The 18550-nt window shown below is 39.8% G+C and overlaps 1 protein-coding gene across 1 annotated transcript in view; it reads left to right on the forward strand.

The window, feature by feature from the left end:
• Positions 1 to 4578: 4578 nt before the first annotated feature.
• Positions 4579 to 18550, forward strand: part of Adamtsl1 (ADAMTS like 1) — a 359842-nt gene continuing 345870 nt past the window's right edge. The window contains exons 1-3 of the mRNA XM_059255823.1: positions 4579 to 4676; positions 8322 to 8427; positions 15421 to 15548. Of these exons, the coding sequence (XP_059111806.1) occupies positions 4579 to 4676; positions 8322 to 8427; positions 15421 to 15548 (332 nt within the window). The remainder of the gene's footprint in view (positions 4677 to 8321; positions 8428 to 15420; positions 15549 to 18550) is intronic.

The raw sequence follows: 18550 nt of genomic DNA on the forward strand, positions 1-18550 counted from the left end.
CATCATGCTTCCCACAGTCACCTTCACTGGCTCCAGCTGTGACTCTACTGTAGGCCCAATCCCTCAGCCAGAACTCTGACACCACCATTGCAAGCTTGCCCACAGCTTTCTTCCTGGAGTGTCTGGGCACACTTAGCCATACTATGGAGGCACTGGCCCGGCCAAGGTCATGAGCAGTCTGGAAAGCCAGTTGTGTATCATGTCAACAGTAAAAAGAGTTCACTCCAGAGCACTAATGCAAGGGGTGGGGAGGGGAGACAGGGGGAAGGTGCCCTGCCAGGGAGAACATACAGCAGAGGTCCTCAAATGTGTGAGTGTGAATACACATGTGTGTATGGGACAGGATAGATGAAGGAGTCTTGAGGGAGGTGAAATGTTTTATATTGGTGTTTATACATTTATAACTCTATAGGGAGCAGGGCTGCAAAAGGATTGGAGCCTCAGATTTTTTTTTTTTTTTTTTGAATCTAGAAATTTGAGTTAAAAGTACTAACAAGGCATTTGAACAAGTGGAATAGTATTGTAAAGGTTGGAAAAGCTGTCAATTTGTAAATCAACAAACAAAACACTGTGGAGAGGTCACGAGGAGCATCAGATGGGGAGTGGGGAATACTGGGAAAATCCCTCAGAGATTCCAGCATTTACCAGTAAGGATGAGTAAGAAAAGACAGCAGGAGGGATGGGCAAGCAGTGGCTGCCAGAGAGCATATTGCAGAGCAAGATGTGAGGAAGGTCAGAGGAAGTGGTGAATGACAGGATCCAGATGACTGGCAGGGGAGCCTAGTCAGTCAAGAAGAGGGCAGAAGCAGGTTGCACCACATGATGGAATTCGGGGGTGTTGAGGAAGTAGGTACAGGGATGTGGATTAGCCTTTCCAGAAGCCTTGAAGTGAAAGGCAGGCAGGTAGGAGTCAGCAGGCTACTCACCACCCGACGACATGGAAAGGCAAAGACCGGAAGGCACGGGGTGGATGCAGGGAGATAAAAGTGAACTTGGTTTTAATAAAAAGAGGTTCGGCTTAATAGCTCAAAGAATGCTGATAGTAGCCATGTGTGAAATTGATTTCTGAGGCCCAGCACCAGAGAGAGTAAGACTGTGAGGCCATGCAGTAGTAAACCGTGATTTAACGCCTTCACTCTCTCTGCTTATTACAAAGCAGGCTTTAAAAAAGATGCCTGGGGTGAGCCTCAGCAATCTTGATCTTGTCTGTGGCCAACATCCATTTTAATATATTCCCGAGGCAGTTTGGTGACTATAATACTACTTCACACATTAATCTATTAACATGTCTTATCGCTAAGAGTGTTTTGTGCAACGCACATAAATATCATCACTCTATTAAATAATATCCAATGATGCTTGAAGGACTAATGTGTCTTGCCGGAAACATAAAGGTGACAGGCTCCAAATGCTTCCATGTTGAGAGCAAAATACCAGCTTTGTAAAGTCTCAGAGCATCTGCTCCAACCGTTCAAACCCCGAGGAACCTTATGAGAATCACAAACACAATGCTGTAGTATATTTCATGCCCAACTAAACATTTACTAAGTGTTTTAACCGATGGTTCTTTGGTATTGTTATTGAGTTTAGAAACAATAGAAGATTGTCTCACCTCCCTTATGCACAATACTGAATGGACATTTTCAGTTGTGATTTTAAAAATGCCAAGAGTACATGGAATTTAGCTAGCTGGAAAAGCAGAGAAAAATTCTGTTGAACTTGACTGGAAAGCCATGAGGAAACAAGAGCTATGTTTGTCTCTAATTGCTATTATTATTTCCTATTTCATCTAATAGACATGTGTTGTGTATTATAATGACAGTGAATTAAAATGGACTGGGAAAAATTCATCCATTTAGAGAAACAGAATATGTTTTACAAATTTAAAACTGCAGAATTATACACTCTATTCAACATGAGAGAAAACAAAAATTGTAGGGTGTTACTGTGATGCATTCCCTTAACAAGAGAGTGCATGGTGATGTTGCTGGAGTTCTAACTAAAGTATCAGCTAGCAACAGTGCCTGGACTCTCAAAAGAAGTGACGTAATATGTAAGGGAATGTATCTGTGAAACTAAAAATTAATTTAAAAGTTACAACTGGAGTCACACAGGCAAGAGCAGAGACTGGCGATAGTATTTCTGTGCTCATATAAAATCCAATAATTTGTGAATATTGTTGAGACTCCCATGTAGTAGAAACATTCATAAGACATTGTTCCCTGACACTGGTTAGAATTAAGTCAATGTGGAAACTGAAAACCATAAAGCAGATCTGTCTTTTAGCTCATCATCTGGATGATTTGTTTACAAGTGTTTATTGGTTTTCAAAGAACTGAATAGTATACATTTATTAATAAAAAACTGTAGAGTATAATTTTTCACTTATCTAATTTTTTAGAAGTCACTTTAATGTCTTCCATAGGTTCTGGGTAGAGAGGATTGCATAAAGAAATAAAGGAATCCCAATGAAATTTATCAGTTTCAAGAATCACCTTGTTAAAAGAAATTAAGAATGAAGCCATAGGACCACCCACCTCATAAACTTCATTTGGCAATTACACCACCCAACATTCATTCATATATTACCACTTTATCTTTGAAGAAATCTTTATAGGAACTCTGTGAGTTAAACCAAGGCAGTATTTGGGATCCTGTCTTATAGATCAGAAAATTGAATTGTAAATGTACTGAAGTACAATGGGCTAATTTAGAATTATAGTTGTCTTAGAAATTAACTGACCCCAAACTGAGACACACTACACTATTTATTTAAAATACAATTATGGCTATACCAACGTGTAACAAATGTGCCACAATAACTGTTTGTGGCCTGATGCGCAGCCTGTGTCCTTGATTAAAAGTTTCCCGTCAGTATTATCCATGTACACCTTCTTAAATGCTTTCAATTCAAACATGTATACACACAGACACACACACACACATACAGACTCACATAGACACATACAGACACACACATACCAACTCACACATACACAACCCCCCCCCTCTCTCTCTCTCTCTCTCACACACACACACACACACACACATACCAATGAAACACTCACCGTTGGACTTGGTGCCATGCCCTGGTTAGATATCAAGGTTGAGGCTGAATGCCATTCAGCTCCTCTCTAACAGGATTTTGCAATAATATCTTGCCTCTTAATATCATAATATCAGAGCTCTAGTATTCAAATGCTTAGATTTAGTGTTACAAAGAATTTACTGTCCTTAATGTAGAACTCTTCCTTAGGTCAAATTTACTTTTATATTTTCCTCATTAGTTGTGACTGATTTAATTTTTTCTATATTCTGTACTGCAATTATTTGTGTACTTACTTTTAAATACCATTTAGTTTTTTTTATTGGTTGCAGCCTTTCCCTTTGATTAACCCAGACCTCATGCACCCACACTGTTCCTGTCTGTTTCCTCTATAATCCCAGCACATTCACCTAAGAGAGCACTTCCCAGGTAGAGCAGAGGGCAGTCTGTTGCTGTTTGGTGAGGTGCTTCGGCACATGCTCACCTGGGACATGAATTAGGCTACATTAAGGAAAGATGTGGCAAGCTAAGTGTCATTTAGCTTTATGTTTTGGGTAAATTTAGCACTGGTATAATGAGATGCATGAACAAGCAGAAAGGTGATTGACTTTCTTCTTGATATGGTTCAGGTTTATTTGTGTCTTCTCCCATTCCCTCACTTATCTGCAGCTTACATTTATTTGCTGTCTTTCGAGAACCAGAATGCACAAGATCAAGAGAAAAAACTGACAACCATTATGAATTAGGCCCTCAACCACAACTTGTCCTGGCCTGCCTTGTGCTCAAAGAATATTTACTGACACTGGTTAGATATTCAGAATCCCACAAGGCACTGGAGGACAACCGCACATTTATCTTTGTCGTGGCCCTCACAAAGAACAGTCTATTTCTGATGAAAGCTGTATCAGCAAAGAAGTGCAAAGCAGAGACTCTCAAAGGCTAAGCCAGCTTTAGCATCAGATCCTAGCAATGTGCTCCAAACCTGCAGGAGCAGTAGGGATTGCTTCTACCTGGAGAACAGGAAGTTCTACCAGATACGGGCATGGTAGCAGCACCATAAAGCAAGAACAGGAAGACACAAGTCAAGGAAAGTAAAGCAGGTGTGAAGAAGATGAGGGGGTTGGGAATCTAAGCAATAAGCTAGTGAGCACAGTGTTAGAGGATCTGGCAGCACCTTGCATGACCAAGAAGGGCAATGTGTGATTGGGGGCTGCAAGAATGAATTCAGAACATTTAGGGTCAAGTTAGAAAAAGATTTTATATTTCATTTTTTGGTAATTTGGACTTTATCCTATTCCCAGTGATTCCTAACCTTTTTTTGGAGAACCTGATGAAAGCTATGAATCTTTTTTCCAGAAGTATAATAATAACATACATATGCCCAAAATGTTGCATAGGGTTTTTGAGCATTCACAGCCCACCTGGAATCCATTATTAGATCCCACCAACTATACATGCTGGCTCTACAGAAAGTCTCTTAGCAAGGAGTGAACAGTTCAGCTGTGTTTTCTACCAAGATAGCTGGCAATGGTATGGAGGACGGACAGGTGGGAGTAAAAAAATCAGATGGTACGGTTACTGCAAAACACAAGGGGCCGACAGTGAAACCAGAATTAAGGGCTCGAAAGAGGTGCGGGTGGAGGAGAAAAACATTGCTGAAGTGGGATTGATAACCCTGAGTGAACATAGAGGATATTGGACAATGTTTTGTGGTTGCTTGTTCTTATTTTCCCATCCGATTATAAATCCCCTAAAAAAGTGATGCTGCACCAGCCTGGATTCACAGAAGTAGGCAGAAATGAAAACCAAGCATGCAGGATTTGAACTCCACATTTATGCAGAAGCCTCAAGTCTATCCAAATGCTCAGACTGCAGAGGGCTGTGGAGTAGTGAGTTCAGAGGCTAAGGGACAGTTGCTGGTGGACACAGAAAAAGATAAAGAAGCATGGCAGACTATCTCTGGAAAGGAAGCAAAGGGCTTCCTTTCCGCTCTTCCTTACCTGGGCTTCCTGACTCCAGAGCAGATCTGGAATCGCTGAGGTGGGTGGTTGGTTTGTTGTACATTTAGGATGAGGAAATATTACTAAGGCCATTAAGTAGATACTCTGAAGGATTTATTGCCCAAACTGTCAAACTTGCAAAACTGTTTCCACTACCCAAGCCTCCCCCAACTCCCTGCCTATAGCAGTAGCCACAAGTTAAAACTAGAATAAAATGCTATCAAAAGAACAAAGATATACAGTAATTAAGAGGACCATTGCTTTTTAAAATGCATTCTTCCAAGCAATAATAGATACTGAGCTTTGCTGGATTTATCTTCCAGGGTGGGGAATAAAGGAGATGGTACCTCCTGGAACCGGAGAATTGAAGACAGTCCTTAAACTTCAAAACCCTTACAAATCTTGGCACTAGATATTTCTCATATGCTTTCCCTCACTCCTCCTATCCATGTTTTTTCTGTATTCTACACATAATTTTGAGAGACAAATGTAAAATAAGTAGTTGAAGATGTAAAATAAAGCAAAGTTCCAAAGTATTTCCCCACCTACTAAATACATTTTATGACATTCATAATAATTTAAATTATTGCCATAGGTAATTAAAAAAAATATTATAACCCTTGCCTTCAAGGGGTTTAGTAGTTCATTTTGGAAGATAATTGTCATATAGACTGATAATATGGAAGAGTTATCAAGACTCGATCTCATGAATTCTGTATTAATTAGCCACAAATTGGCTGTCTATGGGTGGGACATGAAGTACGTGCAGGTTAAGCAGAATCATTCCACTTATTACAGTGGCAGGAGCCTGTGAATAGACCACATCTTCTGAATGAAGAGAGTCTAGTGTGGAAACAAAAATGTAAGAGAAAGAAAAAGAAAGAAGGAAGGAAGGAAGGAAGGAAGGAAGGAAGGAAGGAAGGAAAAAAGAAAGGAGAAAACCATAATGCATAATGTTGTATTAGGAAGAATATTTTAGACGTTAGTTCTAAATATTTGTCTCAATATTGAAATGGGCACTTAAGAATGTATCTAGTGCGACTATTGAAATGGAACCTAAATTACACTCAGAACCCTATGAAGCTTCATTTAGAAGCATTTTCCTCTTGACTCCAGGGGCACCGTGGTCAGTTGGGGAAGAGTTAACCAAGTTCTCCTGACAGTTTGCTTGACAGTGACATAGTAACTAGTCATTTCTTCCAGTTTCTCTAGTATTAATTCTAATTTGGGCTTTTGGCCATCACGTCCTAAGCCATATTAATTTCTTAACTTTCCAACTGCCTCCCTGAATCAAAAAAAAAAAAAATGTGTTGTTTTTTTTTTCCTCCACCAGGAATGCTTTCTCCATGATTCCAACCCCAACATGTGCTTTCCGGAGCCTCAGATGTTTCCTTAGCACTACAGATGTTTTGTAAATTCATTTCAGCAAAAGTTGCCAGTGCTGCAGAAACTATCTGTGGCTGATTGGACTCAAAGTTTGGACAGAGCTTGAGTTAGATTAGATGGAAATGGAAACTGAAACTTCTTGCTGGCTCGCCAGGAGCTCAAGAATTCACAGAAAGAGCAGAGAAGGAATTTCCTTGGAGGGAGAGTTTCCAGTGTGCCTGTTTCAGGGAGTGGAGGGGTGTGGAAGCCCCTGGAAGTAACTCTTCACTGTTTTTCTTGGTGGTGTGCCTACATACTATTGTACGCTGGAGGTTGCTTTCCCTTTCTCAGTATAGGAAGAAAGAACAGCAGTAGCAGCAATAATCAGGAAGAGTAGCTTCACTTTAGAGCTCCAGGTAAAAAGGCTGTTGTTTCACATCTGAGATGAAAAAGCTCTGAGATGTCCCAGTATCTCTATATGAGCCATAAAGATGATGAGTATGATCACAAATATGGGAATAATGAGTCTTAAAAATGACTGGTGACCTTACAGTTCACCTTTGCTCTTTCTCTTTGCGAAAGCAATGGAATTACGGCCTTCAGGGTTGTACTTGAGCAGCGGCTAGATTCAATACCTGGCCTATTATTGTTATGAGAATGCAAATTGTTATAGTGGACAAAGAAAACAAGACTGTCAAGACATCTTGAGAAAAAACTTCAAATCCCTGAGACCATGTATATCGTATATCTAGATCTATGAGCTTATATATCTATATCTATATGATACATTTATATCTGTATCTCTATAGATAGCTAAGCCATGATCTAGATATATACTTGATATACATAATATGTATGTTCATATACTTACCCATACCTGGTTTGTAAATTCTATCAGAAAAATGCATAATACTTATTTTAGTATTCTATTGGTACCATGGTGGAGCATTTGGAATACTTCTATTACCTGAGGCCATGCTTTAAAAGTAACAGAAGCAGAGAGGACTAGAATATTTTAATCTATGCCCTCCTTGAGACAAGCTTATTCAGAACACTGAATGATCAATTGCAAACTTCTTGAGTGCTAAGCTTTGTTCATATCAGCAATTACTGATTTTAATCCAGCTGCCTATGTGTTCTGGTAGAGCTTTCCAGGATGAGCAGAGGTTCTCAACAAGAAGAGCTGCAATCCAGCTTGTCCCTGGATAGAATACAAAAACTTTAACTCTCTAGTGAAATGCAAATCTTACTGAAGCATTTGTCATCGAGAAGAGTCAGGTTTTTGTTTCCTAAAGAGAAATGAAACTGTCTCAATTCTGTCTCCAAGCTGTTGTTCCAAGGGTGAGGAAGAAGCTAAGGACAAAATAATTTTTGAAAAATAGAAATAACAGCATTAATTCTTGTTGTTTTACAATGAACTTGTGGACTGATAGATGCTGATCAAAGAGGAGTGAGAAGTAGAGTTCTGGCTCACACTCGTTATCCCAGCACCCAGAAGCTAAGGCAATTTAAGGCAGCCTAAGGCTGCATCGTAAGTTCAAGGATATCCTGGTTTCCAGTGATGTGGCATACGTTCTCTCAAAAGTGGGCTGGGGACCAGAGGGAAGAATGGCTCAGAGGGGATAAGATGCCTCTGGCCTCAGAGGGCACCAGCACATGTACATACCCACACACAAATACATACCTACAGATCATGAAAACTAAAATAATTCTTAGAAATCCAAACAAGATCAAAATTTGAAGGCATCCAGCAATGGAGAAGGCTATAGGTGAATATAAAACTTGCCTTCCCCAGTTCTAGCGATATCTTGTGGGGGAGGTAGCGCTTGTGTATTCATGGCATGAAGAGGGAGATAAAATGATCAGCACCCACATTCCAAAGCTACAATATCCATGCTCTCACTTTGCAGATGGCTCAAAGATGGGAGCCCAAGCCCAAGGCAAGCTGACTTGTATCTAGCTGGTGAAGTTGATCTGCCTCCCAAGCTGCCGCTCTTCTTCCTGTACATGATGCAAGTTGTTCAACCTCTCAGAGCCTCCATTTTCTTACTTGTGAAATAAGACAGTAGTTCACACAATGGGCACATCATGAAGAATTAGTACAATAATTTGTGAACATCTTCAGGGCGCATGGCTACTTAATGCCTCCCAGTCCACTCCCCCTTCACCACTATCCCTCCAGGCTTGAGTGTAAGGTGCCCTGCCAGATTATGTAAAGGATGTGCTTGAATGTGTGCAGAGGCCTATTGAAGGATAAGATAGACAAGTACCCCAAAGTCCCATTGTCCTGGATAGCATTATGCCTTGTTATAAAATTGACTTCTTTCTTCAGTAGCAAGGGACAGGCTTCATGCAGTGGCCTCTGTGAGACTATGCACTGTGTCACCGGCAGTTCATCACATTCCCCAACAGTGCAGCTGTGATAAGAACCAGATGATTCTAATTTCCAAAGCAAAGCCAGCAGCAAGCATCGTCTGTAAAGACACATACCTCAGTGTCCATACACCATGCTGCTTAAGAAAGCACACCCAAAAGCTAATGGACTTTTACCCAGTTACTGTTTAATGTCTATAAGCTCTTAGGGGCAGTGGGTCACAACCCCTACCATGTACCATTGGCAATGGAACCTGTATTCCATGTTGTTAAAGAAGCCAAAGATTAGATAGGAATTTTAGAAACTTGATGCATGTAGGAAAGTTAAAAGTGTAGTCTGCAGATTGTTTTCCCAATGCTAGGATCATACCTGGCTAGCAGGTTTCTATGGATGGATTTCTCCACTGTGCATGAGCATACCAAGGGAAACTGGCTCTACCATCGTTGGAGGAGTTATCCCTCTTAGAATTTTGCAATGTGTGATTTCCGTTTGTACAGCCTCCTGTACAGCTCCAGATGGGTTAACCTACATGCTGTGTGTCTTTTAGAAGAAGAAAACCAGGGGCTCTGTTACCTTCCTGCTGATATCACAATTATAAGCAGCATTCTTTGCTTCATTCTGTAATGCATTTTGTTGCTTTAGAGGCTCAGCTGATGTCTGAAAACCACTTTGCTTCTAACATAACTTCAGCTGTTATATGACTTCAATTTTACAAACACCTCAGCACCTACTTTCATTTTCATTTAGTTCTATATAGTTTGACCTCTTACTATACCATTTGGGAAAAAATATTTTCAAAATACTCTCTATATATCTGCCTCTAAGCCATTGTAACTTTAGAGACTTTTCTTGCTAATTTGTGCTCCATTCTCCAATACAATAAATCTGATAGCCTGTCCGTTCCAATAAATTGAGTTTCCTGATAAATTGGTACATTTTAAGGTCATCCTAAGGTTAAGTTTCTATTGGACAATGAAATGCAGGGAAACAATTACTTGATTTGATCTGAGTACTTAACTATTGTAGCTGTTGGTCTTGAGGCTGTTCATCTGAGACTTTGTTGGCATAATTGATTCCGGAATTCACCACAAAATTATCAGATAGAAACCGTGTTTAAATAATCCAGGAGTGGCAAGAAAATGACATCATTTGGATGTAGGGAAGTTCTGATATTCACGGAAGGTATATAATGATCTTCTACCACAGTCTGTGTTCCATGTGGTTGATGCATTTTATGCTTTAGACTTGTTGACTGGACTACAGCAGTGGATCACTGCTATTGCATTATTGATTGCTAGGTTTTCCAACAACAAAATATGATTCATCAAACATTCCATTTAAAAGTCAATACATGGCACCAGAGACCTAGAAATGGCTAGAATGTTTTCTAATGAGTAATTTCATAAATACTCATTATAGAACCATGACTTGGACCTAACTTCTCTTGTCATTTGCTTGGTTTCTCCAATGCTGGCCAAAATCAAATGCTAACTAACCATTCTTATTCATCTAAAAATTGAAATAAAATCAACACTCCAAGAATAAGTAGACTGTTCCCTCAGTTCAATACCGCTTGACTTAAAAATTATTTTTTCATAATTTTATACATGTATATGATGTATTTAGATTATATTCAACTTTCCCTCTATGACCAACTCTTCTCAGACACTGCCCCTGACTACATAACTGTATCTTTTTAAAATAACCCACGGAGTCCAATTAATGCTACCATATGCACATGGGTGTGTAAGACAGTATCCACCAGAGCATTGGTTATCTGCAACAGCCACATTAATGTAAAAAAAAATGATTCTCCCACCCCCAGTAGCCATCAACTGTCAATATTTCCCCAGGTATTGAGCCCCATCCTTCTTCATGATGTATTGTTAACTGTCTTCTTCTTATGAAGGTCTTAGGCTAGCACTACACTTACCATAAAGCTTATGAGTGCAGAGGCCCTGTCAAGCCCAGAAGACATTATTTTACAGCAGTCTTACCCAATCTGTGGCTCTAAAATCTTTCTGCTTTCTCTTCCATGAGGTTCCCTGAGTCTTGCTGTGGAGGGGCTGTGATAACAGATGTCCCATTTAGGGCTGAACACTCCACTTTAACCAGCTGTGAGTCTCTGTATTAAGCACTGTTTGCTGTCCCAAAATCGTCTCTGATGATGGATGCCACTTGCGCTAGTCTGCTGATACAGGGGCCCTTTGGCTGGTTTTGATCATTTTCCTACTGGTGAAACATTGACTTAACAACAGGTTCATTGTTGGTGCTTAGCTCTCTGTCACTGGTAGTCCTAGTTAAGGCTGTCCCATCTAACTTTGTTACTAGAATTCATACCCTGTTTCCAAGTCTCATCTCATGAGCACTGTATTTAGTCATGTGTATCACTATCTGAAACACTGAAATTAAAGCTTTACATGCATGTGGTGAGAATCAAATTGGAACATACTACCTTGGCTCTATAGAAGTTTAGGTTTTTGGTTTCAGAAGCAGCTAGCATTGCTGTTAGCAAGCTGTTCTCTACCACTATTTTTCAGCAAGCTTCCATTTTCCATGAAGCTATAACTCAGATTTTACACATTGAAAATACTACTCTTGAGTGGGTGACTCCTGATGAGTCAAAACAAGGGCTTAAACTAGGAGAGGGTACCTGTTGGCTGGAGCACAGAGCAAATGGCCCTTCCGTGAAAAGATGAGGCCCTGTAGTTGAATCCACTGTTTGAGCCTATATTTAAAAATTGGTTTTTCTGCTCTGAAGTATGATCTAGAACCATCACCTCCCTCCTATCAACATTTTTGTCTCAGCAATGAGAAATCTCTTGTTCCACACATCCATCTGAACTAAACTGAACCAGAAAGGCCAGCCAGCAGGCCCTTTTCCAACAAGAGAGTGACTCCAAAGTCAGGCAGAGATTTTAGAATTTTGCAATTTGGATCACTGTGGTGGTTCAAAGGCTCTTAAGTTAAGCCAGTTTAGAATTGATGGTTCTTCATCTTTGACTTTAATTATGGGCTTCAGGGTCAATAGTTATATACATATCCATGTTGGTGTGTATTTATGACAGTGTTTATATGTTTGTCTGTATATGATTCAATTTTTGTGTGTTACATAATAATTTGATCAACCTAAAACACTAGGCTAAAAAAATGCTGGCAAAAAGTCAAAAGGGGTGCATATTCAAAAGAGAGAAATAAACAAGAATTCAATCAGGCCAGACACAAAAGTTGCTTATATTGAAGACTGTCTAAAAGACTAAAATAAGCAAATATTTTGGATTTTAAACGATCTGAAAGAAAATGTTCAAATATTGCTTCTGGTTATAGATGTAAAACTCTGGCACAGTCAAAAAGGAGGGAAATCACTTTCTAACATGAGACACAAATGCATTTGAAATAGAGCGTGTTTATCCTACTTACTAAAAGAGAACTTGGAACTTCTACTTTGAGAAATAGATCTGGGCTTCGTTTCTAAGACAGCACAAGATCTCTTTCAAAGAAATGTGAGCACTTATCACGTTTGATTGTGATGGCACTTATAACTTGCAGTGTGGTGAGAATATAGTTAGGGAAGCATGACTATAGAGCCTTTCAGTGCTGCCTTGGACAAGACACATGAAATAGCATTGGCAGAGCTTGAAGTGATCCATTTATAGAAAGACATACAGCTCTCCATCATTCTCTGAGTGTCTTCCTCAGAGAGGGCACTCCACTGAACATTTTGGCCTCATTTCACATGGAAAGACATTCACATGAAATTGCTACAGTGGGATTTTCTTTCTTTCTTTTGCCTTTTTATAGTCATATTTGGATCTCATCAAAGTTATCACACTCACTTGACCCATTTCAGTTACTTTGTGAACCATAATATTTGTGATACTGCTTCCATCTGAGGTACAATGTATTTGAGTAAGACAAGAAAAACAGCATCACAAAAATGTATATTTGTTACAGAAATAGTGCTTCAGGAAACTACTTTATCTCTCTCTACAGCACCCCTCTCCCTTTAGGAACCCAAGATGGAGCCTAGCACCTTGCACATGCTAGCCGAGTACCCTGCTACTGAGCTATACCCCCAGCCCTCATTTTACTTTGCTTCAAGACAAGGTCTCACTGAGTCCACTTGGGCAGCTTTGAACTCTCTGTAACCCAGGCACGGCTTGAACTTTTGATCTTCCAACCTCAGGTTCCTAAAAAACTGGGGGTTCAGGTCTGGGCAATCAGGACCAGCTCAACAGTTCTATAATCCACTCACAGAAAGCAAATACTGAGTGTGTCTCAAAATATGTGACTTTTTTTGCAAAGTAAACAAATGACTTTGGTGGGACTGCTCTCTTACTGTGTAATCTAGTGAATCTGAGTACCCCTTAAGGTGTTCATTGGACTTTGGAATTCAGTTCTTTAGGAGGGACACAGACTATAAGGTCACTAATAAGGGTTCTGTCACCCAGGCTGTATGACTCCAAATTCTGGTAGCTCAATGGCCAAAGAGATACAGCAATACAGGTAGTTTCAGAACACTACTGTGAGAAGTCAGGTGTTTCAGGGAAATAAGAATGTGCCTTATAAGCACATTTCCTGTAGCCTCACAGGGCCCAGCTGTATTGATAAATGATGCTAATAAGAAGCAAAGAACATTAAGTAAGACTAGGAACAAGGCTAAATGAGTTTTTTACTTAGAACTCTACATAATTATATATATATTTATATATATATATATATATATAAATATACATATAGTTTATATATATATATATATTTGTTGTAATAAAATGTGCTTAAAACTGACCATTGTAACCACTTTTAAGTTCACACAATTTAGCAGCATCAAGAATACTCACATTTTAATGCAGCAGTCATCACTGTCCTTCTGTGGAGGACACTTTAACTTTCTGAATGGAAACTCTATACCCATTCAACATCAATTCCTCGGGTCCTTTGTCTCACTCCCTATTACCTATACTTCCATATCTTATGTCTAAACTGTGGCTACCTAAGGTACCTTATGTGGTTGGAATCACTCAATATATACCCTGTTGTGCCTAGTTTATTTCACTTAGAATATTGTCTTCAAGGCTCACCCATGTTGTTACACGGAGTTACAGTTTCTTTTTAAGACTGGGTAACGTCTCATTGCATGTTTGTACTACATTGTGCATGCATCAATCTATGTATGGACACTGGGTTGTTCCTACTTTGGTCTCTGTTTTCCATGAATTAACATTTAATCCTCTCAGTGATTCATTGGTGTAAGGTATGTAGAAATTTCCACAGCCAGGAGGCCCTGGGACTATGACATCCTCCCACGGTGTGTTGAGTAGATCGTAATTTTGGCGTACTACCCTAAATATCCCAGCTCTCCTTTCAGTGGTTGAGGACTGTAAGTGCAACATGTGCCAGTGAAACCCCTATTTACATTGCTGCAGAATACAAAATTAGTGTTTTACTCCAGCACTAATTTCAAATTAAGATCATTCAGTTAATCACCAAGATAGTGTGTAGCGCCACATTGGGCGCCAGATATTGGTGAAATTATTAAGGCCACTCCACATAGTTAAAAGGGAGATTTATTTAATGGTGTAACTTATAAATGAAGGGATAGGTAGATTGCGGGTTCTGTGAAAGACACAGCACAGTCAGGCGGTGTTCTCTGGAGAACTCTCCTTGGTCTACCTCTAGCGTCCAGGGTCCAAGGAGGAAGAGAGCATGGTGCATCCCAATCTAGGGTCTTCAGGGCCCTCCCTTGGCCCCGCCTTGTAGGCGTGATAGTTACCAAAGCCTCAATGGGGGTTGGAACTTCCAGACCAAAGCTGGAATAGCTACCCACTACATCAGAGTGTGTGTGTGTGTGTGTGTGTGTGTGTGTGTGTGTGTGTGTGTGTATGTGTGTGTGTGTGTGTGATGGCATGGCTAGTTAAGGCATTTGAGGGTTATAAGTTTTTTGATTAAAGGTCACTAAAACACAGGATCCACCACCACCCCATGGTCTCTAGCTCCAAAGCTTTTGCTGTTAGATACAGCACAGACATTATCTGTAAAGCCTGTGAAGAACAACATGGAGGCTAGAGTATGATGGCCACTACATTCACAGCAGATGCCCTTTCTCTTAGGAAACTTTTAAATAACAAACCAGTCCATTTGTCTGATGAACAATCTGCGCTCCTGAAATCATTTTAATACAATTGCTCCAATTAACAAGTCTGAAACCTGAGAGTGAAATTGCTTCATAAAAGGCATCCAGTTATGTACACTGTGGCTGGGCTTGGGAAACTGTGCTGTTGTGCACATGCCAAACCTCATAGAGCAGCAGTACCTCTGAGGGATGGGTAGGACATGGATCACAAGCAAGGTGACTTCAATGCTGTCTGTCTTCCTCTCACCTAGATACCGCTCTCTGAGAGTCTGTCTCCCAGTTGGTCCATTAGTGCAATCTTTTATCTTCAGTCATTGTCCAGTGGCCTTAAACTCAAATATCCCTGAAGTCAAATAGACATGCATTATTAAAGGGAAAAGAATCTGCTGTAGGCTTTCAAGCGTGACCATCATGGAGAGACAGGCACCCAATGTTAGGATGGGTGTTGAAAGGGTTAAAGGGGACACGATGCTAACCAATCATCCTCTCTCATTTCTTGCAGAGTTCCAGGACCGCACGCTCAGAGGAGGACCGTGAAGGCCTCTGGGATGCCTGGGGCCCTTGGAGTGAGTGCTCCCGCACCTGTGGTGGGGGTGCCTCCTACTCCCTGAGGCGCTGCCTGAGCAGCAAGTAAGTCCTGTCCTAATTAGGGACTTTGAGAATCAGAGATGGCTAGCTTGAATCAGGGTTCTGTGGGTGGGGTCATGCAAAACATTGTGTTGCTTGTAAAGTAAGTGACTGGAAGGGGAAGGAAAGGAAGACACAACAAATTAAGTTTTAGAGGTTTTGTGTTGTCATGGCCATCTCTAACTAGGTGTTTATTGTTTTGTAACAAACAACAGAGAAGTCACACCATTTCTCTGGAAAATTAAATTGCTTTTATGTTAGGTCTGGAAGGACAATTTATTATTTGAAATGGTTCTGGACTCATTAGCTACGATATGGAACTCTTTGTAGCATGTACAAGTTACGGTGATAATAACAGCACAAACATTCCATTGTTACCAAATAACTTGCAAATGAATGAGATGTTGGCTTTGTTTCTAATAGCCAGATATTCCTTAAAGCCATTGAGTTCAATGATGGGCTTTAATATAAGGTTTGGAAAGATAGAAACGTCCAAACCGTGACATGACTAGTGAGAAAGATAACGCAGAGATAGAAGTTGCTAATGGCTTCTAGGCAGAATGGAAAATGCCGGGGGCCTTAGAATGGAAAGTTTTTACTAAGAGAAATAATAATTCAAATCTGCTTTCTGAGCTGTGTGGTCTATGACTAGATTTGTCTCCAAACTATAAAATATAAAGTACCATGGCAGTATTTTTTTAATGAAAGATTTTATTTGACAATGAAAAGTGTTAAAGGCAGCATGAAGAAGGAACATTTGGTCAAAGTCACTGTGCAATATAAAGTGTGAAACAGAAGAATGTGTCTATACACTGATTCTCTTAGACATTTTAAAGTTTTGGCTTAAAAGTTTTCATACAAGTACATATTGTATGTTGAGTGCATTCCCTCCATAGCACCCTACTGTCCTTTTTGGCCCCTTTCCATCTTGTAAGTGTCCTTTTCTGACCTTAGATAGTTTTATGTCTACTTTCACATCATATATACACAGATAAGCTTATATATCTGTATAAAACATAAGGGTCACAAGTGAGAGAAAATAGTATTTGTCTTTCAGAGACTAATAGGATTGAGCCCAGTTGCATACATTTTCCTGCAAAAGACATAACTATTCTTTTTGTGTGTAAAAATTGCATTATATGTGTTCTGAATGTTCTGTAGCTATTCCTCTGTTGTTGGGCACTGAGGTTGGTTTCATGACTTAGTGGCTAGTGCTGCAATAACCTTTGATGTGCACATGTCTCTGTGATGTGTTGACTTGAATTCTTTCAGGTAAATACTAAGGAGTAGCATACATTTATTTTTCTTCTTGTCCTATTCCCATAGCTAAGACTTTAAGTGTTACATTTTTTTAAAAGTAGAGAAAGTAGCTATACTTGTCTTGTTCTTGAATTTAGTGGGAATACTTGCATTTCCCCCTGTTAAGTATAGTGTTGAATATAAGTCTATCATACAGTCTTTACCGTGTTGAGATAAGTTTCTCATAGTCTCCTCATGTTTTTCTCATGAAGGGATGCGAGGCTACATGAGAAGCCCTTTCTGAATCTATTGAGATGATTATGTGGTTTCTGTCCTTATACACATTTATGTGATACAATTTATTGAACTTAATACATGTTGTGCCTTCCCTGTATCTGTGGATGAAACCAACTTGATAAGGGTAAATAATCTTTTAAATGTGATCACAGATTCTCTTTAAAAATATTTTATCAAGAATTTTTGCATCTATGTTCATCAGGGAGTTTAGTCTGTAATTTTCTTTTCTGTGTAGCTTGTCTGGTTTTAGAATCGGAATAATACTGGTCTCATAAAACAAGAGTTTTATAACATTCCTTCCTTTTCTGTTCTATGGAGTAATTTCATAAGCACTGTTGTTAGCTCTTGCTTTTTAATTTTTTTCCTTTTAAGTAACAACCCTATTATAAATTGCCAAGGATCTATACTCCCAATACTCAAAACTTTGCTGTGTCTTTCTACCCAGTTACAACACTCCACAGATCTTCTATCTCCTATGACAGTAGACACTTTTCTATCTATAATGTAATTTCTTAATTGTGCTTACAATTTCGCTACCTATATTTTCATTATTTCAGTTGATTATTCTCTTAATTACCTTTAGATCATTTTAGGTCTTCTTGTGTCTCCAAGGATATTTATTATAAATAGGTTTTAAAATACAACTTTTCTGCAATATCTTTTCTTCCTCTTAGGCACCCTATACTCATTAATGTTTATGTTTTCTTCACTAGTGATCAAATCTGTGCCTCGCATGCTAAGCAAGTGCTCTACCAACTGGGAAACATCCCAGCTCTCTCATGCCTATTGATCTCTGACAGCCCGTTTATTAGGAAAGCAGATGAACTAGAACATTACCGGAAGCTCAGTATATGGGAGGGTTTGCTACCATGTAGCTAGAGTTTTCCTGCTTGGCCCACAGTCAGGACAAATCTTTCTCACCTGCCAGTTCCACAGCCGCTCAGACCCAACCAAGTAAACACAGAGACTTATATTGCTTGCAAACTGTATGGCCATGGCAGGCTTCTTGCTAACTGTTCTTATATCTTAAATTGATCCATTTCTATAAATCTATACCTTGCCATGTAGCTTGTGGCTTACCGGCATCTTCACATGCTGTTTGTCATGGTGGTGGCTGGCAGTGTCTCCTTCTGCCTTCCTGTTCCCTTAATTCTCCTCTCTGTTAGTCCCGCCTATACTTCCTGCCTAGCCACTGGCCAATCAGTGTTTTATTTATTGACCAATCAGAGTAATTTGACATACAGAACATCCCACAGCACTGCCAAGTGGCCTTCTGAGTAGAATTATCTTTGGGGTGGAAGGTATTGTCTAATTCTGGTCCCTAAAAGAGATTCTCCATTTGGAAGGAGTAGCAGGCAGCAGCCCTAGGGAATAAGCAAGGATGGGCTAGGTTCTACCACTCACTCAGACCACAGAATACCACCACCTATGGTCTCTGCTCACAGATCATTGCAGAAGACAGCAATTTA

The sequence above is a fragment of the Peromyscus eremicus genome, chromosome 2 (assembly GCF_949786415.1).
Source record: "Peromyscus eremicus chromosome 2, PerEre_H2_v1, whole genome shotgun sequence".
Taxonomy (NCBI): Eukaryota; Metazoa; Chordata; class Mammalia; order Rodentia; family Cricetidae; genus Peromyscus; species Peromyscus eremicus.